Source organism: Apium graveolens, chromosome 1 (genome assembly GCF_009905375.1).
Source record: "Apium graveolens cultivar Ventura chromosome 1, ASM990537v1, whole genome shotgun sequence".
Lineage (NCBI taxonomy): Eukaryota > Viridiplantae > Streptophyta > Magnoliopsida > Apiales > Apiaceae > Apium > Apium graveolens.
In genome coordinates, this window is record NC_133647.1 from 195,810,754 (window position 1) to 195,838,483 (window position 27,730).

Here is a 27,730-nt window from a genome sequence, read left to right on the forward strand (position 1 = left end):
TGTTTCGAAGGCTTATGATAGGCTCGAGTGGAGATTCTTGGAGCAGATGTTGAAAAGATTTGGCTTTAGTGAGAGTTGGGTGGATAGAATGATGTTGTGCGTTAAATCAGTTTCGTATACATTTACACACAATGGGAGTATTTTTGGGGAGGTGATACCGGAACGAGGGTTACATCAAGGAGATCCTATATCTCCTTATTTGTATATTCTTTGTGTGGAGGGGTTAAGTTCAATCATTAGAAGAAATGAGGCAGTTGGGTTAATTCATGGTTGTGTCATTGCTAGGGGAGCACCTGCTATTTCCCACTTACTTTTTGCCGATGATTGTTATTTATTTTTTCGAGCAGCAAATGTGGAAGCAAAAATAGTGAAGGACATTCTAAATAGGTATGAAAGGATGTCGGGTCAAGCAATAAATTTTCACAAGTCAAGTGTTAATTTTAGTCCAAATACGGCTGCATCGGTTCGTCAAGAAATTTGTCAGAGTTTGGGTGTTAGAGAAGTCTATGATCCAGGAAAGTATTTAGGAATGCCAATGAGAGTGGGTCGTAAAAAGGTTGAGACCTTTCAATTTTTGAAGGATAGGGTTAAACAGAAGCTTCAAGGGTGGGGGAACAAAAGTATTTCAAAGGCAGGGAAGTTGATTTTGCTTAAAACTGCGGCTCAATCCATCCCGAATTTTTGGATGAATTTGCTGTTAATTCCAGAAGAGATATGTGATGATATTGAGAAAATTATGAACTCGTTTTGGTGGTGTAATGGGTCATCAACGAGTAAAGGGATTAAATGGATTAGTTGGAAGCGTTTGTGTGTTGTGAAAGAAGGAGGGGGTCTGGGAATGAAAGATTTGCATAATTTTAACCTGGCCATGCTAGCTAAACAAGGATGGAGGCTGGTTAATAATGATAATTCTCTAGTCTCTAGGTTAATGCAGGATCGGTACTATCCAAAGGGAGATTTCTTGAATGCTACGGTAGGACCAAATCCAAGCTTCATGTGGCGAAGTATTATGGCTGCACAAGACCTTGTAAGACAGGGGTGTCGTAAACGTATAGGTGATGGAATGAGTACTCGTGTCTGGAGAGTACCTTGGTTACCAGATTCCAGGGATGGTTGTTTGATTACGGAGATGCCAATAGAATTAGAAGAAGCAACGGTAGCTGGTTTGATGGATGAATCTGGGTTGAAATGGGATGAAGACATTTTACAAGATTTGTGTAATGAACGGGATAGGGAATTAATTCTGCAAATTCCTATTCCTGTGCAGAATAGAGAAGACAATTGGTTTTAGTTGTTTGATTCAAATGGGAATTTTTCAGTGAAAAGTGGGTACAGACAGCTTCAAGGTGAAATTCAGAAACCTCATGCGAAGTTTTGGTCCAGATTATGGAACCTGCAGTTGCCTGGGAAAGTGGTAAATCTGGTTTGGAGGGCGTGTCGTGCATGTCTCCCAACGATGATGGCTTTAGCAACTAAGAGAGTGTCTGCAGATAAGGTATGTCCGTGGTGTTTACAAATGGAAGAAACAGATATTCATGTTCTGTTTGATTGTAGTTTTGCACGGTCAGTGTGGTTGGTTTTTGGACTTCAAAACAGTATTCAGTTGAATTGTAATGATAAGGTTTTTGATGTGGTGTTAAGGGTGTTCGAGTCTCTTTCTTTAAAAAAATGTGCTCTGTTTGGTTTGGCTTGTTGGAGTATATGGAAGAGAAGAAATGATTGGGTATGGAGCAAGGTGAAAGTCTCGGTGCAGGGAGTTAAGGCTGGGGCGATGATAATGCTGCAGGATTGGAAGAATGCAAAAAAGAATGAAGTGCAGAACTCACAGGAACGAACACAGGTACCAGGTAGTGGTCGGAAGTGGTGTTGTCCTGCAGTAGGTTGGGTGAAAGTTAACACAGATGCGGCTGTTTTTGAGGATATGAGATGTGTAGGTTTAGGCTGTGTTGCTCGAGGGGATACAGGGGAGTTCCTAATGGCTAGAGCTTCTAGACATCGAGGGTTGTTAACTCCGAGGGATGCTGAGGCATTGGGGCTAAAGGAGGCGATTTGCTGGGCAGTAGAAAAGGGATTTAAACAGTGCATTTTTGAGACAGACGCGAAGTTGGTGGTTGATGCAATTCATGGTAGTCATGGACGAGATCCGTTTCACATGATTGTTAAGGATTGTATTAGTTTGTTTAAGCATTTTGACGATGTGCTAGTGGCTCATGTTAGTAGATCTGCGAATGATTTGGCTCACTTGTTAGCAAAAGCCAATCGTTCTATGTCAGATTTGGTGCAGGAATGGGTGATAAACCCTCCTCATTTTATTTCGGATGTAATTGCTATGGATTCTTGCTGATTTATAAAACTACCTTTCTCAAAAAAAAAATCCTAGACAGGAAGGAATAAACTCATCAGAGTTATCTCATCCTACTCCATTCAATTTATTAAGTTAATTTGATTTTCTAAATAGCTAAAAATCTTTGCTGACTTGGAAAAGATTACTATACACGTAAATATTTTTTCTTTTTTCTTTTTTTCTGACTGGGCCATAGTCATAGTTTGAAGTTTGAACCATATAGCAATAGGAGTCGATATATATATAGTTCACGTGACACACGGCACACGCATTGATACTGCGATACATGTAATGTACGGGTGAAAACTTGATTAAATGGTTGATTCGGTCGGTTAAAAAGGGATAAATATCATCTTGATTATAAGTTTGAATTTCACGGGAAGATAATTTATGATGTCTTCCGAGTCAGAGGTTGTCGCTTAAATATAATTTACGGTTATTGCATAAGCCTGTACGATTTATCCCGAATAGTAGCGGTTGCGGGTTATCTACGATAAAAATATAAATAAATAAAATTAACTTATAAATATATATACGTGATGATTATTCGAGATCAAAAATACATTATATAACCGAAAGTATTCATGTGACGAAATTACTCATTTATCGAATAATTATTTATCGAGATCCCCCGTAATATGGAAAAATAGATTAAATAAAAGCAGAGGCGTAGAAAAAACTATGTACGAATTGAGAACTCACAATATCCGTGTCCTAAACTTGGGCTACGGAATTGGGCTTATCATGAAAGAAAACTGGGCCGGGTTAAGCATGAGAGCAAACTAAATAAATCGGAGATGATAAATAATAAATGTGGGCCTGTTACACATAATGGACCTGTTTTGGAGTTTTATTAATTTTTACATGCTAGATGCTACTTGTAGAAAAATGAATGCAAACAACAATTGGGACTGTTTAACCTCGATAAAATAATAATCAATAAAGTAATAATATCGTTAAATTAATATTTTTTTCCGTTCCAACATAATGAATATAATATATATTTACTACCCATAAAGTAATAAACTCGCTAAAGTAATATTTTTTTTCTTGGTCCCAATTATATTATTTTAAAGAGGTTTAACGGTAAATATCAAGTTCGCTTTTATTATACTAGTAAATTAAGTGAATTAAATACAAGAATATATCAAAATTACATTTTGTAAGTTTATATAAGATTTACTATGAATTTAAAGGTGATCCTATATTTATAATTATATATTTTTGTCCTAATATATGAATATTCTCTTATTCATAGATAAATTCATAAAAATTTAACAATTTTCTCTATACAAATACCAATTTTTTTGTGTTAAGATTTTAAATATGTATGCAAAAAAAAATAATTTTTGTGACTATTTATAAATAACAAAAATAAAATAATTTGTACGAATTCAAAAGAAGGCATTAGCGTGAAGCAAACAACCAGCAAACTGCCCAACTAATGAATATCGAGTCATCAAGTTGTCATTTTGTCACCGATAAATAAAATATTAAAAAATGATTTTATCTCCCTTTTTCTTGTTATATTTGTTATATTAACCTCCAGTTCTCCCTATGTTAAGCTACTTTATGAATCCAACAACTTAACAGCACATTTGGAAAACTGAATTTTATTTGAAATTCTAGATTTAATCAAATTAGTTATTTGGAAATTTGAATTTGGATTTCAAATTAATTTGAAATCCAGGACATTTAAATATTAGTATAAACACGAGAATTTGAAATGACAACTCAAATACTGTCATTTAAAATTTCTTGTTTAAAATGAAATGTAAGTTTTTAAACGCACTCTAAAAAGAAACCGGATATGTTTATCTAGTTTTCATAATTAAATAGGGTTCTAATTTCATTTTCCATCATTTTAAAATGAGTAGTGTTAGAGATTTGAAATTGGGTAAAAAAATAATTTCAAATGATATGAAATAGATGATGTGTTATTTTGATTTATTTTGAGTTTGTGAGACTGATGTGAATATGTGTGTTTTGATTTTATTAATTGGATAACTAATGTGAATGTATGTGTGTTGATCTTATTAATTGGATAACGACCAATTACAACATAACACTTGTTATTTTGAAATTATTTTAGGGTTTAATTTTGGACACTTAATATTTTTTTTAAAATTGATCAAAAAAATTTAGGGCAATTTATAATACCTCAATTCCGTGATTTTGATTCAATTTATAAGCAAAATTACTAGTTTTATCATATGGGGATCGTGTTGTGCTTGGGAATAATTCAAGTTGGTTGCACTAGTAAAATTTAGAGCAAGTAAAAATTAATTTATTTTATATTCAAAACTGAGACTTGACCGATTGTCGAAAAACATTATAATTTTACATAATCAACATGCGAAATATTACTAACTTAGGTAGGGGTGGTAACCACTTCCACCATTAAATATGCTTTGAAATTCCCTGATAATTCTAATATCCATGATTTGTGCAATAAAACAACTATATCAGTTGTCACTTTCTAAGAATTTAAGTACCCATCTAAATTTTTGTCAATCAAACGATCTATAGAACCGGCTTTCGACTATAATGACTAAAATGATGCACATGTTTACATGCCTAATGAGAATATCAGAAGTTTTTAACACCTTAATTATACATCGAGTAAATTTGTGACGAGGATGTTAGGAGTTTTCAATACCTTAATTAAATGGAATAAATTCATGAATGTGGTTTAGTTCTTTAAACAAAACACTATCATCAGTTTTGTACCAATAAATTTTGATCATTTGAGTATATACGATGTGTTCATGGAGTAGACTTCAGTTTATTTCGGTCTTGAAATTGGGAGATCGACGCAGTAGTTTTGCAAAACTTAACTTAGTTATTTAGTAAATAAATTAGTTTCCTACGCCGCGTTTTGTAGCTATTTATAAAATAATGTTTGTTTCTTTACTTGTTTTTATCTAATCTTGATCATTCTGAAATATTAAGTATTAAAAAAAATCGGTCTTTCATATTAAACATATTACTTCAATTAGTTACTTTCTCATTATCCTCAAATCTAATATCAAAAAATTATATTATTCATTAAAAATGGTCAATGTAAAAAAATTTCTATTAAATAATATAAAAATTTGAAAAAATTACAAAATGTAGATTGAAACGATATAAAAGATGTCACTTCACTGCCCTCGTATTCAACTTTACATAAGTATAATATAATACAATGATATAATGTTTTTAAAAAAATTGAGAATATTTATAAATATTTATCTTTGTAATATTTTATCGGATAAAATTTAAAAGAATTTTTTTAGGAAATATAATATAATAAGTTGATTTTAGGAGAAATAAGAGAAATTGTATTTAATTAATTTCTTATATTTATAATCAACTTCTAATCTCTTATATTTCTTATAACTTCCAATTAAGTTATTTCCTTTCTTTTTTCCTCTTTTTCTCTCTCAATTCTTTTAGTACCCGTTTCGAAAATCTTAAAATAAGTAACTTATAATTTAAAATAAATAATTGATTTATAAATGATAAGTAGATAAATACTTATAAGTTATATAAGTGTTTGAATAATTTTAATTAAAAATCGATTTTTTTTTACTTTAGTGAACTAAAATAAATAATTTTTAAGTACAATTATCTTAATTCGTGAGTTTTAAATTAGAAAAACACTTACCAACATATATTTTACAACAAATTTTAATAAAAAATCGAAAAATAAAATAAATTGAGAAAAAATACATCGCGTATAAATCTCCTAACATTCACTTTATTAATTTTTCGGTCAACAAACTCTCATCGATAAATAGTTATTATGAATTATAAATAAATAACTTATACGAGGATACGTGAATGGTAGTAGAATATTGTTTGGATTCCCCATATTCTCTGTATACGCAAGAGAAAAGGAAAAGCATGTGGGGTCCACCTCAATATCTTCATCTGCATATAAATCCACACATACATACATTCACAAGTACATTGTGTTCCTCCCAATCACTTGACATTATTACCACTAATGACCAAAAAAATGGCCCCAACAACTGGGTTTTTCTTGGCTTCTCTCCTCCTTCTTGGGCTTCTCTCCTGCTTTCATCTACAGGTCTATTTTTATATCTATCTATATTTCTATATGTATATGTGTGTGTTCTTTATGTTTTATCAGACATGTACTGATGTATGTATGTTTTTAAACAGTTGACTTTTCAGTTCATGTGATCTTGTCATAATCTTTTGTAAACTTGATAATTAGCAGCAAAAATTAGTGATTTTTTGCGATCTTTAATATGATTATATATGATTGATGAAAGCCCAGATGGATAATGAATGTGTAGGATTTTAAAGATGAAAACTTTAATAAAGTTGTCTTGTTTGATTTCAAAGATGAAAATTTTGGTTTTAAAGATTAGTGATTTTTTGTGATTATTTATAATTTTATGTATGATTGATGAAAGCCCAGATGGATAAAGATTTGAGAGAGTGTGTGTAGGATTGTAAAGATGAAAACTTTAGTGAAGTTGTCTTCTTTTTAGTGCTTTTATAGTTTTATGTATTGTGTATTCCATATTTGTCTAATTGGAGTGTTGCAAAGTATATGTATTTTTGTATTTAAGTAGGCCAAATTTGAGTTTTAAATATGTATTTTTTGTGTTATAATAGGCCTAATGAATGTTGCAAAGTCTGTATTTTTGTTTTATAATGGTCAGTTGCAAAATTTTAAATAGGTCGAATGTGTGTGAGTGTGTGTTTGAATCTTCTGGTAGTCTATATGTAATTGCAAATCTTGTTTTCTAGCTTTGGATAAACTGGTTTATGAATAGTGTTAGAATAATATAAGATTCTGGAAAGGGCCATTTTCTAATACCCTGAGGTTTTAGAGTAACTAGTTTCTTGACTCAGGTTTGATCCCTGCCACCCCCAACATTTCTCACAATTTACGTGGGACACGAAAGGCGAATTTATGCCCCAAAAATGGGCGCCCGTGATCCACTCTTCAACCCATAAATTCCACTCACTCTTCAACCCATAAACGGGCTTCCGAGTGAGGGGGAGTGTTAGAATAATATAAGATCCTGAAAAAGGCCATTCTCTAATACCTTGAGATTTTAGAGTAACTTGACAAATAGTAAAGATGCTTAATATGTTGTCAAAATTTAAATTTGAGTATAACTGTATAAGTATGTCTTTTTATACACTTAAATTGATGAGAATTTTGAATACAGCAAGTAAAGGTATATTAGATGATGGCATGCTTATTGGTTCATGATTTTTTTAGCATTGCAGAAATTTGGAAATGCTACATGTTCAGGATTAATTTCTTTAAAATTTTAGTAGACCTTTTATTAGAGTCGGAGACCTGGGGTAGTACAAATTTACAAGTAGAATTATAAACTATTAGAAAACAAACTTTCTCAACGTGTGCACACGTATTGGATGCAGGTTGTTGCTTCGAAGTCAGTCTCACAGGAGAAATTGGAATCCGCTATTCTTCAGGTATGTTTTGTTCTCATGCTATGACATCGCAATAGAGCAATGAATATAGTATTAATGGTCGGTGCTTGTCATATGGCTAAGCAGGAATCAATTGTTAAATCTGTCAACAACAATCCAAAAGCTGGATGGAAAGCATCCATGAATGATCGATTTTCCAACTATACTGTAAGTTTCCTAATCTATGAACTATACTTTGCTATATATCACAGGCTGCTCTGTCAATATAAGATGTAGTACCTTTGCTTGTTACCATGTTCTCCTGTTGTTAGAGATTTTTTTTCAATAGTTACACAGATGCTTTAGATTATCCCCCCCCCCCTAAGTCTTAGTCGAGCTCTTCCATTCTAAAAACCATACAATAGTAGAAAATGGTCCTTATCAGGTTGTTCCATATAAATACTCTGATCTTTTATTGTGCAAGTAAATATCATCCACTACACCTCACTGTGCTGCTAATGTTCCCCATACACAAATGTTGTATGTGTTAATTGCTCTGATTTTGGAGAGCACTTATTTACCTATCAACCCATACGACCATAAATCACAATGGATCATCCTTGTCACTTTTAATATTGGAATTGAAGAATGCTTAATGATTTGTTGTCCTACTTTTATTTGTCTAACCAAGTTTTGTTTTTTTAATTAGTCCACCAATTTATCTTTGGCATTCATCTACTTCTCCACTCTATTGAGAAACTCTTTCTTTCTATATTAAAAAGGAACTTCAACTCCTTCACAGCTCAACATCTTACATGGCCTCAACCCCCAGCTAGTTTTTCGTATCATCTAATCATACAATCATACACCATTGTGGTCAATACATACTTTGTCTTAAAAAATATTTTATTGAGTGCTGGTGCTGTTCGTGAGGTGTCCACCTGTGCCTTTTATAGTCTGTATATGAAATTCTTCGCTTCACCTAATTATTCCTTATTACAAAAACATTTCAAACCTAATTATCACAATTTTTTTTGGAGTTTTTTCATATATATATTTATATATTTACCTTTGTCAATTATTACTTCGGAACTCCTTGTTCTGTTTCTATGCCTAAATTTGTTTAAGTATTTATCATTGAATTTAAGCAAAATCCTTACGTTGCATATTTCGTTACGGCAGTACCTTTGTCAATTATTACTTTGGAACTCCTTGTTCTGTTTCTATGCCTAAATTTGTGTTAGTATATATCATTGAATTTAAGCAAAACATAGAGAAGATTATTATATATAGATACCAGCCAGGTAACACTGCAGTAACGAAATATTCAACGTAAGGATTTTTGCAATTATATTTTGACTAACTTATGTCGACTCCAGAGGTGACCCCAGTACCCCGAAGTTCTACTAAATCACATAATGTGATTTGAGGTAGAGATAAGTGTTTAGATTATTGTAAATGTTGTCTTGGGGACTAGCCAAGGTGCAGCTGAGTTAGTAGATGCAGCTGTAATAGTCTTTAAGATTTTCATCACTTTTTAGATAAGATAGCTAAAATGCTGCGGAAAATTTTCAATTCCCTAATAATGGTATTTTTCATACCTTCTGCACTTTGTTCAAGACGATCCATGGTCTATTCTTGCCTTCTGTTCCTACACTCCACTTGGCATATATCCCTGATGTGTCTTCTGCTTATATGTGTTGAATTTGCTAGATTGACTAAGTTACAACTTACCCGTCTAATGCACATCTGGTTTTCAGGTTTCTCAGTTTAAGCATCTTCTCGGAGTCAAACCAACACCACCCGGGCAGTTGCAGGGCATTCCTGTTAAGATCCATTCAGAAAGACTGAACTTACCTAGTCAATTTGACGCCAGGACTGCTTGGCCTAAATGTAGCACCATTGGAAGTATTCTTGGTCAGTCCCTTGCAATATATTTGTATTTGTGAAGTTCTGTTTTTTTATCATCAATATAAGCTAATGCATTTTCTTTCTTTGCTAATGCGCTGGAACTTTTATATACCAAAGATCAGGTAACTATGTAACCCTTATACGTCTTTCATATTTATAGTTCGTATTTGCTTTATGTTTAGGTCTAATATGTATATTTTTTATCAGGGACATTGTGGCTCTTGTTGGGCTTTTGCTGCTGTGGAGTCGCTATCTGACCGATTTTGCATCCAATTTGACATGGTGACTTCTGCACTTCATAGAGAATAAGACTTGATGTACTTTCTCCTCAAGTCTACTTTGTACCAGTATAGGTGTATTATATAACATCCATTTTTTTTGCAGAATATATCTCTATCTGTTAATGATCTTTTAGCATGCTGTGGCTTTTTGTGTGGGGATGGTTGTGATGGTGGATATCCTATCGCTGCATGGAGATACTTCAAGCGCTCTGGAGTTGTCACTGAAGAGGTAAATTGACTTGTATAAGATACATTTTGATTGCACAATTTTGAGTAAATATTATGTGGCCTTTTTACCCTTAGTATTTATAGTTGGCGGCTAATATTGTATATTCCTTATGGCTAAATGGGTTTCTCCTTGCAGTGTGACCCCTACTTTGATCAAACTGGATGTTCACACCCTGGTTGTGAACCAGCATATCCTACACCTAAGTGTAAGAAACAATGTGTGGGGGGAAATTTGCTCTGGAAAAATTCAAAACACTTCAGTGTTAGTGCCTATAACGTCCAATCAGATCCCAGCAATATCATGGCAGAAGTTTATAAGAATGGACCTGTGGAGGTTGCTTTTACTGTTTACGAGGTAAATCTAACAACCGGTAGTCTGTTCTCCATTCTCTAGATATCCAATTGAGAGCCCCTTCCCCTAACTAACTAAAATTACCCAGAAGGAATACAAAAAGAAAGATCAATAGAGCAACTTGCACATAGTAAGAAAATAGTATATGGCTTATTGTAAACACCAGAGATATCTAGTTCCTCGCGGAGAAATTTTTGTCAGGGTCCCTCTGTTTGTAAAAAAGACCTTTGCCCTTCAGATGAGCTAATTTCTTTAGATGGTCTCTCCGTCTCTGTGAATTCAGCAAAAAAGAGAAAAAAAATAGTTTGGGTGGCAGGGTAGCCCTTTGAACATGACAGATTGTAGAACATGAAACCGTAAGCTCCCAAGCAGTAGGAGTTTCTTTCATTCAACTCTTTTTTGGCAGCAGTGTCCATTTGTCTACTATCCATGTATTTAGAGCAAGCAACCTTGACATGGTGATAAAGAAAGAGTTATTAGCCAATAGCTAGCTTTCGGAATATGACCGAAGGGTGCGATGCCATCGAATGCGCCGTGGAACGTAATTAGCTATTGGCAATCTATCTTTTCTTTGTCTTAACATATTCTAAGTTCTAACTATAGGGGTCTTGATAATAGTATTGCATATGTATAATTAGCACTACTACTATAATAGATATTATATTGAAAGAGTAGGAGATAAAAACTGTTTGGAAGTCCTGTCCTTGTGTATTGGATTGCGTTTCTCCTCATTAATTTCTTCGAACAGGATTTTGCTCACTACCAGTCTGGAGTTTATAAGCACATTACAGGTGAAGAAATAGGGGGGCATGCTGTCAAATTAATTGGATGGGGAACTAGTGATGAGGGAGAAAACTACTGGGTATGTCCATATATCTTTCCTCTAATACCTTTTCTGTAAATTAATCATAAATTTATTATTGTGTTGGTAACATCAATTTCTGCTACTTTACGCAGCTTATGGCAAATCAATGGAATAGAAGCTGGGGTGATGTAAGTCTCTTTGTCGCTAGATTGTGTTTAACATAAAAAATCAACCTTCATAGAATTCTAAAATTGTTTTGAATTACAGAACGGATACTTCAAAATCAGAAGAGGAACTAACGAATGTGGCATTGAAGCGGAAGTGGTTGCAGGTAATCCTTCATCCAGAAATCTGGTGCAGGATATAACTACCGTCAATGATGCTTTTCCTTATGCATCGATTTAAAATTAAATCCGGGTAAGAATGAAGTGCTTCCCGGAGTAAAGCATCAGATTTCCACAGAAATAAGATCTGAAGTTCTGAACTGTTAACATCTCTTTGCACATTCATGTGTGTAAGTTATAGACAAATTAAAAATGTGTTGTATTCTTATTCAGTATCTCACAACCCATCTTGTACAAACTAATTTCACAGGGTAATACTGTTTATCAATTTATATATGGATCGCAAATCCTATTTGTTGATCTGGAAAAATATATCATATATGGTATGCTGCAACATACGTTTCCGACCATCTCTCTTCTTTATGCTAGTATCTGCACTAGATCAAGTTGATTATAGATTTATTGATGTAGATAACTAAAGAATAATTAGCCATGACTTGAATTCAAAACTGGAAATCGGAGTCACAAGTTCAGGACTGATCACATATATAAGTTCTTTGAACCTACTCTCTTCGAGTTTGGGAGGTCAGGAGTTCGACTCCGGAGTTTACAAGACTCTATAAAACTTCGATAATTCAAGTTAAACCCGAGAAAAACAAAAAAAATGATATATTAATATTAAGAATAACAGATGAAACAATCCGAATGTAAATTTCACAGTGATGCGAACTAGATTATAATTATAAAATAGATAGATAAATAAGACTGGATGAACTAATATCTGAACACAAGTAGAAACTGATTCCTAATTATTAATCATATAAAACTAGTTTTTGATACTCATCACCAGAAATGGCTGCTTCCATCACAAGCTCAGGATTGATTTCATCCATTCCATTCAAGAACAGAGTCAACAAATTCTTCGAAAATCCACTAAGCAGAGCTACTCCATTTTCCGTGGCTTTGACAGGTGTTGCAGAAGAGCTCCTGAGGTTCCAAAACACAATTTCAGGTACTTTGTATCCCTTTTTCTTGAATTTCTTCTTAATCACTTTGTAGTCAGTCTTCCATGGATTCAGTGATGCTTGATCAAACTCCATATCGCTGAAAACAAACACCGTCTTTATCATCTGCTCTTGACTCAGCTTTGCAGCGACAGAAATTTCCAGTATTCGATCAAAAACAATCTCCTTAAGGAATTCACACTTTTCTTTGAGGGTATTTCCTGTAATAATGTTAAGCTCTGGCTCCTCGCTAAATGTAATCACCTGTCCCTTCCAAGGCTCTTCACTTAGCTCGGAGACTAGTAAACCAAGTGCAACTGAAACTTCCATTGGAGTTCCTTCCATACTTCCAGAGACATCACAAACTGCAATGCAATTTGTCAGTTTACCGTTCTTTGTCATATCGTCCACCATTCTTTGCCATTGCAGCTCTGCAACAGTCTTTTCTTCCTCATCAGTGTAAGGATTCAAGCAAGACCTAACTGTTTCATGTGGAAGCAATGCGCCAGCTGCAATCTTTGATTTCCCCTGTTTCACATTCTCAAGATACTTGTTAAACCTTGCCTCATCATGGTCCTTGAAAATCTTGGCGTAATTCTTCATTGCAACAGATGCAACTCGATTATAAGCAACTGAACTCCATTCTCCTGCACTCATATAAACCTCAGGCAACTTAAGCGCCTCATGAAGCGGAACAAGCACTTGTTTCCTCAACCTATGCCTCACTTTAAACACATACTGATCATCTGCAAGTCCTTCATACTCAGGGTCCGAATCACGTGGAAAGATCTTCTTAGCAATACTAGCACATATCAACGTGTACTTATCATACGATGATTCAATTGTAGGACACCACTTTCCAGCCAAACTAATACTCTTAGGTTCACCAGAATTCACAGACTCTATATCCGTCTTCAATAAATCCGCGAAAAGTGTTGAAATACTCTCAAACAGAAACTTGTAATCCACATCATTGTTATACATATCCATAGCTTTCTTAGATCTCTCAAGCTCCTTCTCCTTTCTCAACTCCCTAGCCGCCCATTGCTCATCCATCTGTCTAATCTTACTCGCTTGAATCCTCTCTTCTCACGGAACCTTGGCTCTTTTTCTCCTCTTTTTCTTAGCCTCCTTAGTGTCACTCCCCTTTTCCCCATCACCACTATCATCAAACTTCCTCTTTAGACCTCCACTTTTCGAGCCAGACTTTATCGACTTCCACTCGTTCCTCATAACAGCTCTCACCTCAGGGCCTTCGAGTACACGAAACATAATCTCCAACAAATCTTTAAAATAACCAAACGAAGCATAAACATGCACATTACAAGCTAGGGTTTTAGGATGCTCCTTATGAAGCCAAAGTGCAGCAGTGTAAAACCCTTCCTTATCCGATTTCCCAGTGCCTCGAACGCCTCGAAGATTGCAGATCAGTTTGAGAGTAGTCAATGGATCATGAGCCCATGCAGCTTCGAGACGTTCGATAAGTTGAGAAGGAGGTGTGTCAGGGACAACATGGAAGAAGTAGTCAAGGCATGGATTGCCTGATGACAAGTATGTCGCCGACGAGTTCTCGGTGAGCCCCATCATTGGTTTACCCATGGAGGCGAAGGAGGGTGTTGAGATTGTTGATGAGGCAGAAAAGATGAATATGCATGTGTTTATATATGATTATGCATGCAGAGTTACTTGAGGGGCAAGTTTAGGGTTAGGGTTAATTCAAAGTTGGCTGGGTCTCTTATAGGTTAAGTTTGGTTGACATAAAATTCCCTTAATGATGGAATGTAATTTTTGAAAGGAAACGTTACCGCAAATTTTATGGATTTTACGAATGGAATTCTTTAAGTTCGAAAGTATATTTTTGCTTTTTTTAATTTATTTGTTTCACTACAAGAAATTTAGTTAAATTCGACCGAATTTTTTTTATCAATTTAGCTAAGTTCGACCGATTTTGATCTAAAATAGCTATTTTCGACCAATACTGCAACAAATCAGGGTTTTTACGACGGTCAACTTACGACGGTTTTTTTGCGCGCCTAACTTACGACGGTAAAATCATGTCGTGGTATTTATTTACGACGGAAACCATATTCTGTCGTAAGTTAATTATTTTATTATTAAAACTATTATCAAATGAATAAAAAACTAAGAGGCTAATTATTGATCGAATAAAGGCTAATCGAAAATAAGAGGTGCGGTCGTTTGACCAGCTAAATTCTACAAGAGCAACTTATAATCGTAAGATTAAAAAGCAATTTCCGTTTTGAGTGGCATAACATGCCAGTAAAATTTAAACAATAAAAGAAATAAAAGTAATAGGAAAATACCGTTTTGAATTTGCATTATATTTTACGAAATAAAAAGAAATATTTGTTCTTTGTAATTTTTATTACGTATGCATCAAAGATAATTTTTATACTATTAATTAACGTACAATTCGATACGGTAAAAAATATATGTAAGAAAATGAATTATATAAGGAGTCATTTATATGTACGGGGAAATGTTTAATTAGAATTTTTTGGTTAATGCGCGAATCAAGTAGCAAGAGGTTTACGTGGATACTTAATTTTTTTGGATTTTTAGCTTTCTGACATATAATGTTTTTTAAAATGTGTACACAAAATCATAAATAATGAATGTAATAGTACGTTAACAGACTCGACATAATATGTTTAATGACTAGATTTTGCAATTTAATAGAGTCTCAAGACATCTTATTGCCCATTTATCTTACACATATATAACTTGAATGTTTTCAAATCGAACAAAAGAAAAATAAAAGATAAAGAGCAGCAGACAAGCGTATTAAGCGTATTTGGGAACGTTCTCAAATTAATAATATATTTTTTAATATATTTTTTTATTCAATAATTATAAATATTATTCATAATTAACTTTTAACTCATGTATAACTCATGTAAATATAATTTAGTATGGAAACTACAACTCTGTCAAGGAGAGTCGACCCCAAACCCTAGTTAGCCGTCTCAAAGACATTCAAGACATTGAGATCTACTCCTTCTTCTTCATCAATTAAGCCTTCTTCCTTTTCCCAAAATCACTTCCATCTTCTTCTCCCCCGTTTAATAATCAGTTTTTTATTTTTCTTTCAATAATCATCCTTATTTTGTAAGTATTACTATTGTATCCAATCTTTTTGAATATTTTGTTTGTCCTCCTTCTGTAGTGGTTGTTTGTACTCCTTTTTGGAGTGGTCCGTATGTTTTTGATATTTTTAATTTGTTGGTTTGTATCGTTGAGAATGATTCAATTGGTATTTCGAGAAATCTTGAAAACTCGCATCGAGTCTGAATCGGTGGTGAAAATCGCAAAAGCTCACCTTTCACAACGGAAGATTGTTCATATTACGAGGGCATCTGTACCTTCAATCACTTCTGAACATTGGATTACAACTGTAATTAATTGTGTGAAGATCAATTGTGATGCTACTGATTTTGGAGATGGTGTAGGATGAATTTTTTGGGAAATTATTGTAATTTTTTCGATTTAAATAATATTTATATTCAGTATGCTAAGCGATCTGAAAACAAAACTGCTATTCATTTAGCTCGTTTATTTGTTTGTCAACCTGATCGTATCACCGGTTTTGGAGTTTGTTCAAGGTGGATTAAGTTTTTTTGATGAAATATATAATATTTTGGAAAAAAAAGTTATAGTATGAAATATATGAATTTTTATAGTATGAATAAATATGAAACATGAAAGTCATAAAATAGTTGTAAGACTATTGTAAATTGTGTGCTCCATCTGCTTGAAAGGAAGTAGAATATGTAATTAATGATGCTCTTAATAATTACTCCCTCCGTTCCAATTTATCGGTCTTATTTGATTTTTTACGGTTAAATTGATCCAACTTTGACCGAAAATTTCACATAGTATAATATCAAATACTTATAAAATTTATATCATTAGAAAAAATATATTTAATCTACTTTTATATGTATATTTTATTTTTGTAAAATAATGAAAAAATGAGTTTTTATTTACGGTCAAAGTTGAATCAATTTGATCATCAAAATTCAAATAAAACAGATAAATTAGGACGGAGGGAGTAATATTAAAAGTTCAAACTTGACAACTGGTTTTTAAGGGGCATTTATAAATATGAAATAGTAAAGCTAATTATAGTTAGTTTATTTGAAAATATGATATATTTTTAAATATAATTATTAATGAGATATATTTATAAACGGGATTTTAAAATGGGACATATTAGTAGACAATTCGAAAATAAAATATCCCTGCAAGGACCATTAGTTTGATAATCCAAATGACATGTTCATTAATTTTTCTTTCAAAAGTCAGTTGAATACGAGGATTTCAGTTTAACACTGAATGTCATACGAAGTTCAGTTTAACACTGCCAAAATTGGAATTCAATTAATAATTATAAACAAATAAAATCAAATTTCAAATTGTAGCACAATTAGAGCATGGTTTTAATAAAACCAAATTATGCTAGCCAGAAAGAGTTTTTGTACGGAACTTCTCTAATGTCATGTCTTGGGTGCTAAGTTTGTTTAAAGATAATTTATAAAAGTAAATTAGTAATTTTAAGAGTATTTTAATAAAATCACCATGTACCAAAAAAAAGTACCGGGATCAAAATTTCAATATTTCGCATTTATTATACAATAGGATAAATAGATGGTTCATAAGTTCATCTAGACTAAAAGACAAGACTCAACTAGATATAATTTCTATCTGTGAAAACAATCTGCGATTAATACAAATAATCAAACAAGTGTGTGCGTGAGTAAACGAAATCAAACGGAGGAAGAAAAGATATAAACAGAAGAGAGATCCTCGAGTCCAGTTGAAACTGTCTCCTTAAAGCTATTTCGCCTCTCACCGTATGTGCGAGTCGATAGCCTCCCAGGATAAAACGAGGTAGCGGCGGCGTTACGGATAACGAGCACCTTCAGCGAGCTTGAACGGGCACGAAACTATCACCGAGAGAGAGAGATTTGTGTTTAGAGGCGAATATGTTTTTGGTGTGTCTAACCCTAACGCCTTAGAGGTGTTTATATAGGTGTAGATAGACTTGTGCGCTACTCTTTTCCATAATTAAATATCATTAATTATGGAATCGGTGTAATACTTGCAAGCTACTCTATTCCATAAATAATCTGAAACAGAATCGGATTAAATATATCAAGACATACACCATATCAATTAATCTGAAACAAAATCAAATTAATTTATGCCATAATATTTGAGCCAAATTCTAATGGAAAATAATAATTTCCATTATTAAGAGAATATCATCATATCTCACACATCTTTTAGTCATAATGCTAAAAAATATGACTTACCAATATGGGACTTATACCCATATTTTCCAACAATCCCCCACATGGGTGAGATTGGTGATCTTAGTAGCACACACCAGACAGACAGACAGACACGGAGTTTGACTTGGTGATAGTTTCTTCGATCAGATATAGCATACGATAGGTAGAGAATGCTCCTTGAACCTTCGCTCGAGTAAGCATACCGACTTTACTGGTAGACAGTAGACGTGCTTGTCCTTGAACTGTTCGACCGTTTATGTAAACGATGATATACTTATCACTATATCGTTTCTGACTCGTTCAGCTCTCATGAGTATGTCCATTTTGGCCATGGAACATCGTCCTGGTTCTGCAGAAGTTTCTAAAGAATTGTGCCTCGCAATTCTCCTTTGAAGCGTCCCCACTTCTCTCCCACATAGGTGATCTTTATCTTATAGAGTAACCCGCGTTTACTCAACTGAATTCCATGCGTTCACTCCTGAGCTCCATGTATTCATCAAAGATCATTAAAGGCTCAAAGCTTAACCTCGTACCTTACGGGTCTCACTGTTTCCTCATCATAGGAACAGGCCAGGGGTTACCCCCACAGTGATTTGGTCATCATGATTTAGTTGTCCCATTGAACCAAGTTCTTGGGATCTCCAGTCAGCAATGGTTGGGTATCCACCATGATGCCGTTAAGCAATAGGCTTAAGACCCATCCCTCTCGATGATTTCTCAACCACTTCTCTTGATAACCCTTTGGTTAGTGGATCCGCGATATTATTCTTTGACGGTATATAGTCAATAGTGATAATTCCGGTTGAGATCAATTGTCTAATGGAACTGTGTCGTCGTCGTATATGACGAGACTTTCCATTATACATCGTGCTCTGTGCTCTGCCAATAGCGGATTGACTATCACAGTGAATCCCTATTGCAGTTACAGGCTTTGGCCATCTTGGAATATCCTCCAGAAACTGACGTAGATATTCAGCCTCTTCGGCGCATTTATTTAGTGCCACAAACTCAGCTTCCAACGTGGAATGAGTTATCACCGTTTGTTTTGAGGATTTCCATGATATTGCCGCTCCAGCTAATGTAAACACATAGCCACTCGTAGACTTAAGTGCTTTCTTGCTAGATATCCAATTTGCGTCAGTATATCCTTCTAATACTGCTGGGTATCTGCCATAGTGCAGTCCATAGTCTCGAGTTCCCCTCAAGTACCTTAGTACCCTTATAATCGCTTTCCAGTGATCAGCTCCCGGATTACTCGTAAACCTACTCAACTTGCTAATTGAGTATGCAATGTCTGGTCTTGTACAACTCATGAGGTACATCAGACTACCAATTATCCTCGAGTATTCCAATTGGGAAACAGCTACACTTTTGTTCTTGGATAGGTGCAAAGTCATATCCACAGGTGTCCTAGCTTTCTCAAAGTCATCCTTAAGAAACTTCTCAAGGATCTTGTCAACATAATGTGGTTGACTTAATGCGAGACCCTCTGCTGTTCTAGAAATTTGAATTCCCAGAATTACATTTGCTAGTCCCATATCTTTCATGTCGAACCTTGATTTCAACATGTCCTTTGTAGATTTGATAACTTTATCATTGCTTCCAGCAATAAGTAGATCATCTACATATAGTGTCATCATGACATAGCCATTGTCATTCTCCTTGACATAGCTGTTCTCGTTATCCTTGTAATAGGCACAACTATCACATTCATTGATTTTGAAACCATTGGCCAGCACGACCTCATCAAATTTTTCATGCCATTTCATAGGCGCTTGTTTCAAACCATACAATGATTTCACCAATCTACACACTTTCCTTTCTTGTCCTGGGACAACAAACCCTTCAGGTTGTTCCATATAGATTTCTTCATCTATGTCTCCATTTAGGAAAGCTGTTTTCACATCCATTTGATGTACAGTTAGATTACGCATTGCAACAATAGCAAACATCATCCTTATGGACGTTATTCTCGTTACAGGAGAATATGTATCAAAGTAATCAAGACCTTTTTGTTGCTTGTATCCTTTAATTACAAGTCTGGCCTTATACTTATCAATAGTGCCATCAGTTTTCAACTTCTTCTTGAAAACCCACTTGCTACCTAATGGTTTGCAACCAGTTGGCAAGTCCACTAATTCCCAAGTATGATTTTGCATAATTGAATCAACTTCATTCTTGATGGCCTCTTTCCACATAGGCCCATCAGGTGAGGTAACCGCCTCCTTATAAGTTTTTGGGTCACCTTCTTCGAGCAAATAGGTCATAAAATCAGACCCATAGGATTTCTCCGTTCGTTGTCTTTTGCTCCTTCTCACTACCCCCACATTTTCGTCTTCACTTTCGTCACTCTCATTATCGTCATCTACAGACTCATGAGATCGTTTAGACGTCGTAGGTTGTTGGTTTCCTGGATTACAGGGAAACATCGTCTCAAAAAATGAGGCATTCCTTGATTCCATAATGGTATTCTTTTGAATACCAGGAATCTTGGATTCATGAACAAGAAACCGATATGCAGTGCTGTGTGGAGGATATCCGATGAAGACACAATCCACAGTCTTAGGACCTATCTTTACCTTCTTCGGTGTAGGGATCAGTACCTTTGCAAGGCACCCCCACACTTTCAGGTGTTGGTAACTTGGTTTCTTTTTCTTCCACATTTCATAAGGACTTACATCCTTATTCTTGCGCATCGTAATATTTAAAATATTATTTGCGCTTAAGATGGCTTCTCCCCACATCGATTGTGGGAGCCCAGAGCTTAACAACATCGCATTCATCATCTCTTTCAGAGTGCGATTCTTCCTTTCAGCCACACCATTTGACTGAGGGGAGTATGGTGTAGTGACCTCATGGATTATACCATGTTGTGAACAGAATTCCCCAAACGGTTCAACATATTCACCTCCACGATCACTTCGTATCGTTTTGATTTTCTCAGTTTGTTGTGTCTCAACTTCTTCCTTATAGATTTTAAATTTATCTATAGCTTCGTCTTTGCTTTTCAACAAATATACATAGCAGTATTTTGTACAATCATCAATGAATGTAATAAAATACTTGTTTCCTCCTCTTGTTGGAGCGAATTTTAAATCACATATGTCGCTATGTATTAGGTCTAGCACTTTGGTGTTCCTTTCCACACGTTTAAATGATGATCTCGTTAATTTTGCCTCAACACAAGTCTCACACTTATGTTTTGGATCGATAGTAAGTTTAGGTATGTATTCTTTTGCACTTAAACGTCGTAAAGTGTCATAATTTACATGTCCTAATCTAGCATGCCATAAATTAGGAGACTCAAGCAAGTAAGCAGAAGAATTCTTCATTTCATTATCGTCCTTAACGGACATTACATTGAGCTTAAAAAGCCCATCAGTTAAATAACCCTTGTCTACAAACATACCACTCTTAGACAAAATAACTTTATCTGACTCTATTATAATGCGAAAGCCATGCTTATTCAACAGAGAACCAGACACAAGGTTCTTGCGAATATCAGGCACATAAAGTACATTCTTCAAAGTCAGATTCTTCCCAGAGGTCATCTTCAGGATCACCGTGCCTTCACCCTCAATGGTAGAAGTTGCTGAATTCCCCATGTAGAGCTTCTCACCAGCATCGGAAGCTTTGAGGCTAGAGAAAACCGCCTTGTCTGAGCAAACATGCCTAGTAGTACCAGTATCAATCCACCATTCACGTGGATTAGAACCGACCAGGTTCACTTCAGAGACCGTAGCACAGAGGTCTATGTCACCCATCTCCTTGGAGATATTCTCTACCATGTTTGCTTCTTTCTTCTTGTTGGGCTTCTTGGGCTTCTTGCAGTCAGAAGACCTATGACCAACTTTATCACAGTTGTAGCACTTCCCTTGAAATTTCGACTTCGAAATCCCTCCCTTGGGTGCCAGTTTTGCCCCTTTACCAGAATTAGCCTTCTTGGGCTTGGAGCTTTGAGCATGCTCCACCATGATTACCTTCTCAGTGGCAACGTTAACTTTCTTCTCGGACCCTCTGTTGTCTTCTTCAATACGAAGTCTAACAATAAGATCCTCCATAGACATCTCCTTTCGCTTGTGCTTAAGGTAGTTCTTGAAATCTTTCCATCCAGGTGGAAGCTTTTCAATAACAGCAGCAACTTGGAAAGACTCACTTATGACCATTCCCTCAGCATGAATGTCATCAATGATCACCTGCAGTTCCTGCACCTGACTGACCACAGTCTTAGAGTCTGCCATCTTATAATCAAGAAAGCGGCCAACAATCCACTTCTTTGCCCAGCGTCCTCGGTTTTATACTTATGGTCAAGTGACTCCCATAAGAACTTAGCTGTTGGCTTCGCGCTATATACGTTATACAACGAGTCAGACAAACAATTTAACACATAGTTCCGACAGATGTAGTCGGAGTGCTTCCAAGCATCAGCAGCATACACAGTCTGCATGTTACTCTCAGCAGTGAGCAACGGTGGTTCTTCCTTAAGGAAGCGATCCATATGCAACGTGGTCAGATAAAAGTGCATCTTTTGTTGCCAACGTTTGAAGTTCGTTCCGTTGAACTTCTCAGGTTTTTCAGCATGTGCAGCAGGCACGGTTGGCATAACAGGTGCAGCAGGCACCACGGGTGGAATAGATGGTACGTGCGTCTGTACTACATGTGTATGCACACCGGTAGGCACCGCAGGTATGATCGGAGGAGTGAATCCTGCCGATATCTGTCCAAGAGGAACACTAAACTGTCCAATGACAGTGTGTCCCACAGGCACATGTCCCGAAGGCACATGTCTAACAGGCGTTTGACCCCCATCAGATCGTACGATCCGTGCGTTAGGGTTAATCGGCTGCTGGTGAACCCCATCAGATCCAGTGATCTGTGCGTTGGGATCAGCCGTCATGTTCATCGAATCGTTCACAGTTTGGTTCTCCATCGATCTGTTACTCAACAAAACAAGCAGATACAGATGTATCAGTCACAGATGTATATAAAATAAATAGCTTTAAGATTGTGAAAACAATCTGCGATTAATACAAATAATCAAACAAGTGTGTGCGTGAGTAAACGAAATCAAACGGAGGAAGAAAATATATAAACAGAAGAGAGATCCTCGAGTCCAGTTGAAACTGTCTCCTTAAAGCTATTTCGCCTCTCACCGTATGTGCGAGTCGATAGCCTCCCAGGATAAAACGAGGTAGCGGCGGCGTTACGGATAACGAGCACCTTCAGCGAGTTTGAACGGGCACGAAACTATCACCGAGAGAGAGAGATTTGTGTTTAGAGGCGAATATGTTTTTGGTGTGTCTAACCCTAACGCCTTAGAGGTGTTTATATAGGTGTAGATAGACTTGTGCGCTACTCTTTTCCATAATTAAATATCATTAATTATGGAATCGGTGTAATACTTGCAAGCTACTCTATTCCATAAATAATCTGAAACAGAATCAGATTAAATATATCAAGACATACACCATATCAATTAATCTGAAACAAAATCAAATTAATTTATGCCATAATATTTGAGCCAAATTCTAATGGAAAATAATAATTTCCATTATTAAGAGAATATCATCATATCTCACACATCTTTCAGTCATAATGCTCAAAAATATGACTTACCAATATGGGACTTATACCCATATTTTCCAACACTATCATATTCGAATATTCGCTAACTTCAAAGCCCATTTTTTGGATCGAATCGTAAATTACAAACGCCTGTAATCGGAGATCACACCGCCATTTATTCAGTGAAAAAAGTTTTTAAAAAAATAAGTTTTGATTCCAAATTAAGCAATCGTTTCTCCAAAAATCTAAAGGAGTTAAAAATTGGATTTAGAAAGATCAAATTTTATCATCAACAAATTTGCTTCCATGCGACACCCGAATAAGACCTGCAATTGGACTTCATGAAAAGAACTACTCACTATATCCCATTAAATTCTATATATTACTTTTTGACACGCTTTTCAATACTGTTTTAAAACATATTTCCTCTGTACCGGTGAGTTGTTTACACTGTTTGTACGTATTTCGAGACTTCAATAAAATATAGTTTCATAATGGCTTTTTTTTTTAAAAAAAATTCTGAATAAAAGTTTAAACATGAAACTTTTTTTCAAATTTTTTTTTTAAAAAAATATTATGGAAGTATAATTTAAACAAACATTGAAAAGCGTGCCGAAAAGTAACGTAAACAATCCAGTGGGACTGAGGAAGTATATAGTTCCATAATATATTTTTTAAATTTTTTTATTCTGAATACAAGTTTTATATTTAAACTTTTATTCAATTTTTTTTTAAAAAAAATATTATGAAACTAGATTTTATAGAAGCCCTGAAGTACCTGTAAATAGTAAACGTATACTACCTACCGGGACGGAGGGAGTATTTAATTAGCCAGAATCGAATAACACATGGCCTTAATCACAAAACAAATAATAAATGTTTATACGTTAATTAATTATATATTTATATCCGAATTCCCCATTGGACTCTGACAGCTAATTCCATAGTAATGCAGATATGCCCTTAAGATATGATTTGAATATAATAATCTAAATAATCCAGTACAAGTTAAAAAAGAACTAACTTTTATGCAAAGAAACACAAAAGAATATTTTATAATTTTTAATAAAGTAATAAACAGAATGAAATTAACAATTTCTTAACGCTAATGCATGCCTTAAGTCGGTAAACGACTCCGTTAACAATCATTGTCTCTAAATTTTTTTATAATCTAATTTTGCATTTTTATGCCGACAGTGTTGGGTTGGAGGGAATTGAGTCAGTGTGTAGAGTTAATTAATCAGTAATATAATAATATAAATTTTTTAAAAAAATATGCTTTAGGTAAGTGATTCTTCTTTAGATAGGAAGTGTAGCCTTTTAGGTCAACTTTATTTCTTCTTTATTGTATGCGAAATTCGAGAATGCTTGTTTTATTTGAAGTGTGATAAAGATTCTCTAGTTTTTTAGTATTAATTTATTTACGAGTTAAATAGTTTGTTATAATTTGTTCGCTTGTTAATAACTTCTGTCGAGCCCTCCATTTATAGCTGTAAAATGATCCGGGTAGAATCGGACGCCCGCGTGTTCAAGTATCATATTATTTTATTTTTAGTGTGTCCAGATTTGGATCTGTGATTATATTATTCGGATATAAATTTATGTCGGGTATATGAGGACCGCATCCAAACCGAATATAAGCCGGTCGGTACTGTATTTTCAATTTCTAACTAGGTAATTTATGATACACCAGATATGAGTGTAATATAATCCACTAACGTTAAGTATCACTTTTATTTTAACTATTCTGATGATTAATAATATTATAAAAATAGTAACCATAAAAGTTATTTTATATATAAAATTAAAACTTATATAAGATATAAAGAATGATAAAAATGATTATTTACTTACAAATATAATGAATTCAAAATATATCATACATATGGGGTCGAATCGAATATGAGGCATGGATCATATTTGAATATTCAGATATGATTATTTTATAGAAAATAATATAAAAGCTAATTTGAGTGGGTTATGAGTGCTCATATCCGTGATTATTTCATCCAAACTTAATTTTCCCGCAAGATTTTGATCGTTTATAAAAAAAATTTGAGACATGTATCATATTTTTAAGTCGGATATAAGCCGAGATACCAGATAATCCGGATCAACTTACAGCCATACCTCTTTTAATATTCCAGATAATCCCTTCACTTGCCCAAATATTCCCTGTAAACAAAATAGTTGTTTGCTGGCAAAAGAAAAAAAAATTATAATCTAATAGGTAAAAATAAGGAAATAAGAAAATTCACCTGTTTTCGATCGACAAAGTATAGAATTTTCTTGGCTTTCCTTTTTATTTTTTCATTGATTATAATGAGATATCTTTGCATGACTCTCATAAAATTCAGTTTACAGGTCATACTGCATATGAGTCAGGCTCTGGTGAAAAAAATATTAACGTGAGAAAAGTAAGAATTACACTATTATTGTGCAGCAGAACTATACAACATCAGGCATCTTAAGAATAGCACATAACTATTATTCTCAGTAATTCGACATAAAAAAGGTTCTCATCTGAATCATGCACCGTGCATATATATAGACTAAAATCTGATTTGTTCAGTAAAATTGAAAAGTAACCCAAGGCTTGCTCATACTTGCAGGCAAAGTGTCCTTTCCGGAGGACCGTTAACACATTTGTACCCACTGAGCATGACAATTCACTTATTTCCGTGTCTCCCGAAAGTTCGAACTTGTGATCTTGAGATCATAAGATCCTAAAATCATGCTCTAAAACAACTAGGACAGGGAATTAAAGTGCCCTTTTATGTTAGGCATTATTTGTGCTTTACTCGCTGCACTTCCCTGCATCTTTTAATAGTTTTAAGTATAAATAAAGTATGGCTAACCAAGACCAAGGTCATGTTGCTTTAAATAGTTTATAATTAAGATGATAAACATTAAATAAGACCAACCTGGAGAGACTATCTGCTGAACGTCCGATCTATGTTACAGATTTCGAAAATCAATATTATTCGATTGACTATTAATTTGCGATTTATTAAACGATTTTAAAAAAATCGAATAATTTATCGATAATTTATCATAAATCGAACAAATCGAACAAATATTTTTAACCGATTTTTAACGATTTATTAACGATTTTTGAAAAATTAACCGATTTTTATAACAAAGCGGATGACACCTTGCTTTAACCTAGGTATGCAACAACAAGATCCCTTCTTGATCCTTGTCTGATGTACACTTGACGATTAGTTTTCCATAACACACTTACCAGGAAGCTTCTCACTCTAATAGTTTCGAGTTTCGCTAATTAAAACACGTTTAATAAATTTCTTGTCCCGCTCATCTCTTTAGTCGGTTATTGAACGTAAAATAAATTTTATTTTACGTTCTTCCATTTCCAAAAATGAACTTGGCCAAGCATGCACTTTTTAATCTTTTGACTCTTATAGTTATGATGTTTTTTTGGACCTTCTACACAAACTTGACGGAGCCACTTCTAATAAACTAGTGTACTAACTTTTTAATCTTTTGACCAGTAGAATTTTGATGTTAATAAACAGAAATTATAAGAAATTATAATGACCAGTAGAAATATAGTTGGTGAAATGTGAATGCAGCTGTACATTTCAAAGAAGACAAAAGAAATTGGAATCACAATCATTCCGGTTCTTGAATAAATTTACTCAATCCTTTTGTTCGTATACTTAGAGCCTGTTCCGAGTTTTTTAATGAGAAGGAAACGAAGTAATAATGAGGTAAAGTATTTTAATCCCATTTTTGGAATGAAAGTTTGTTAAAATTAATATTTGTTTTTGCTCTTTTTAAAAACTCGGGAGTACGATTACGAAGAAACTGAAACTACTTATTTCCTTACTTTTTAAAACTCGGGAGTAAGGATTTGTAAAATAGTATCAACATTCTTGATATACTATATTTTTCTCGCCTTCTTTACAGAATATCGAAAATTATCAGAATCACGTAAATAATAAAGTGTGTTTAAGTAAGAAGTGTTTTTTCCTGAAAGAATTCAATAATAGACCGAGCTTGTATTCGATAATGTTTTCTAATTCTATTTACTAATAATGTCTTAATAGCTAATACAAATTAGGTAAAAATACCAATAAAATTATTGAGTCGCCAAAAAACAATAGTACTTCACCAAAAATTAACCTCTAGGAAAGACAAAACAGCCAGCCCACCGCGACAGCCACCAGAAAAAGATTCTAACAACAGACAAGCTTTCGTTTGAAACGCCGTTAGTT

General features: G+C 34.4%; 1 protein-coding gene and 1 pseudogene across 1 annotated transcript; one reads left to right on the top strand and one right to left on the bottom strand.

The window, feature by feature from the left end:
• The first annotated feature begins 6,265 nt into the window (after nucleotides 1–6,265).
• Nucleotides 6,266–11,987, top strand: LOC141676155 (cathepsin B-like protease 3). Its single transcript, XM_074482094.1, has 10 exons — nucleotides 6,266–6,419; nucleotides 7,757–7,810; nucleotides 7,895–7,975; nucleotides 9,508–9,664; nucleotides 9,861–9,940; nucleotides 10,043–10,168; nucleotides 10,304–10,522; nucleotides 11,268–11,381; nucleotides 11,477–11,512; nucleotides 11,592–11,987. Exons 1-10 carry the CDS (start codon nucleotides 6,336–6,338, stop codon nucleotides 11,727–11,729), a joined length of 1,089 nt encoding a protein of 362 aa, XP_074338195.1. The 5' UTR covers nucleotides 6,266–6,335; the 3' UTR covers nucleotides 11,730–11,987.
• A 406-nt stretch (nucleotides 11,988–12,393) lies between these two features.
• On the bottom strand, nucleotides 12,394–14,196 carry LOC141723771 (uncharacterized; annotated as a pseudogene).
• Between the last annotated feature and the right edge of the window lie 13,534 nt (nucleotides 14,197–27,730).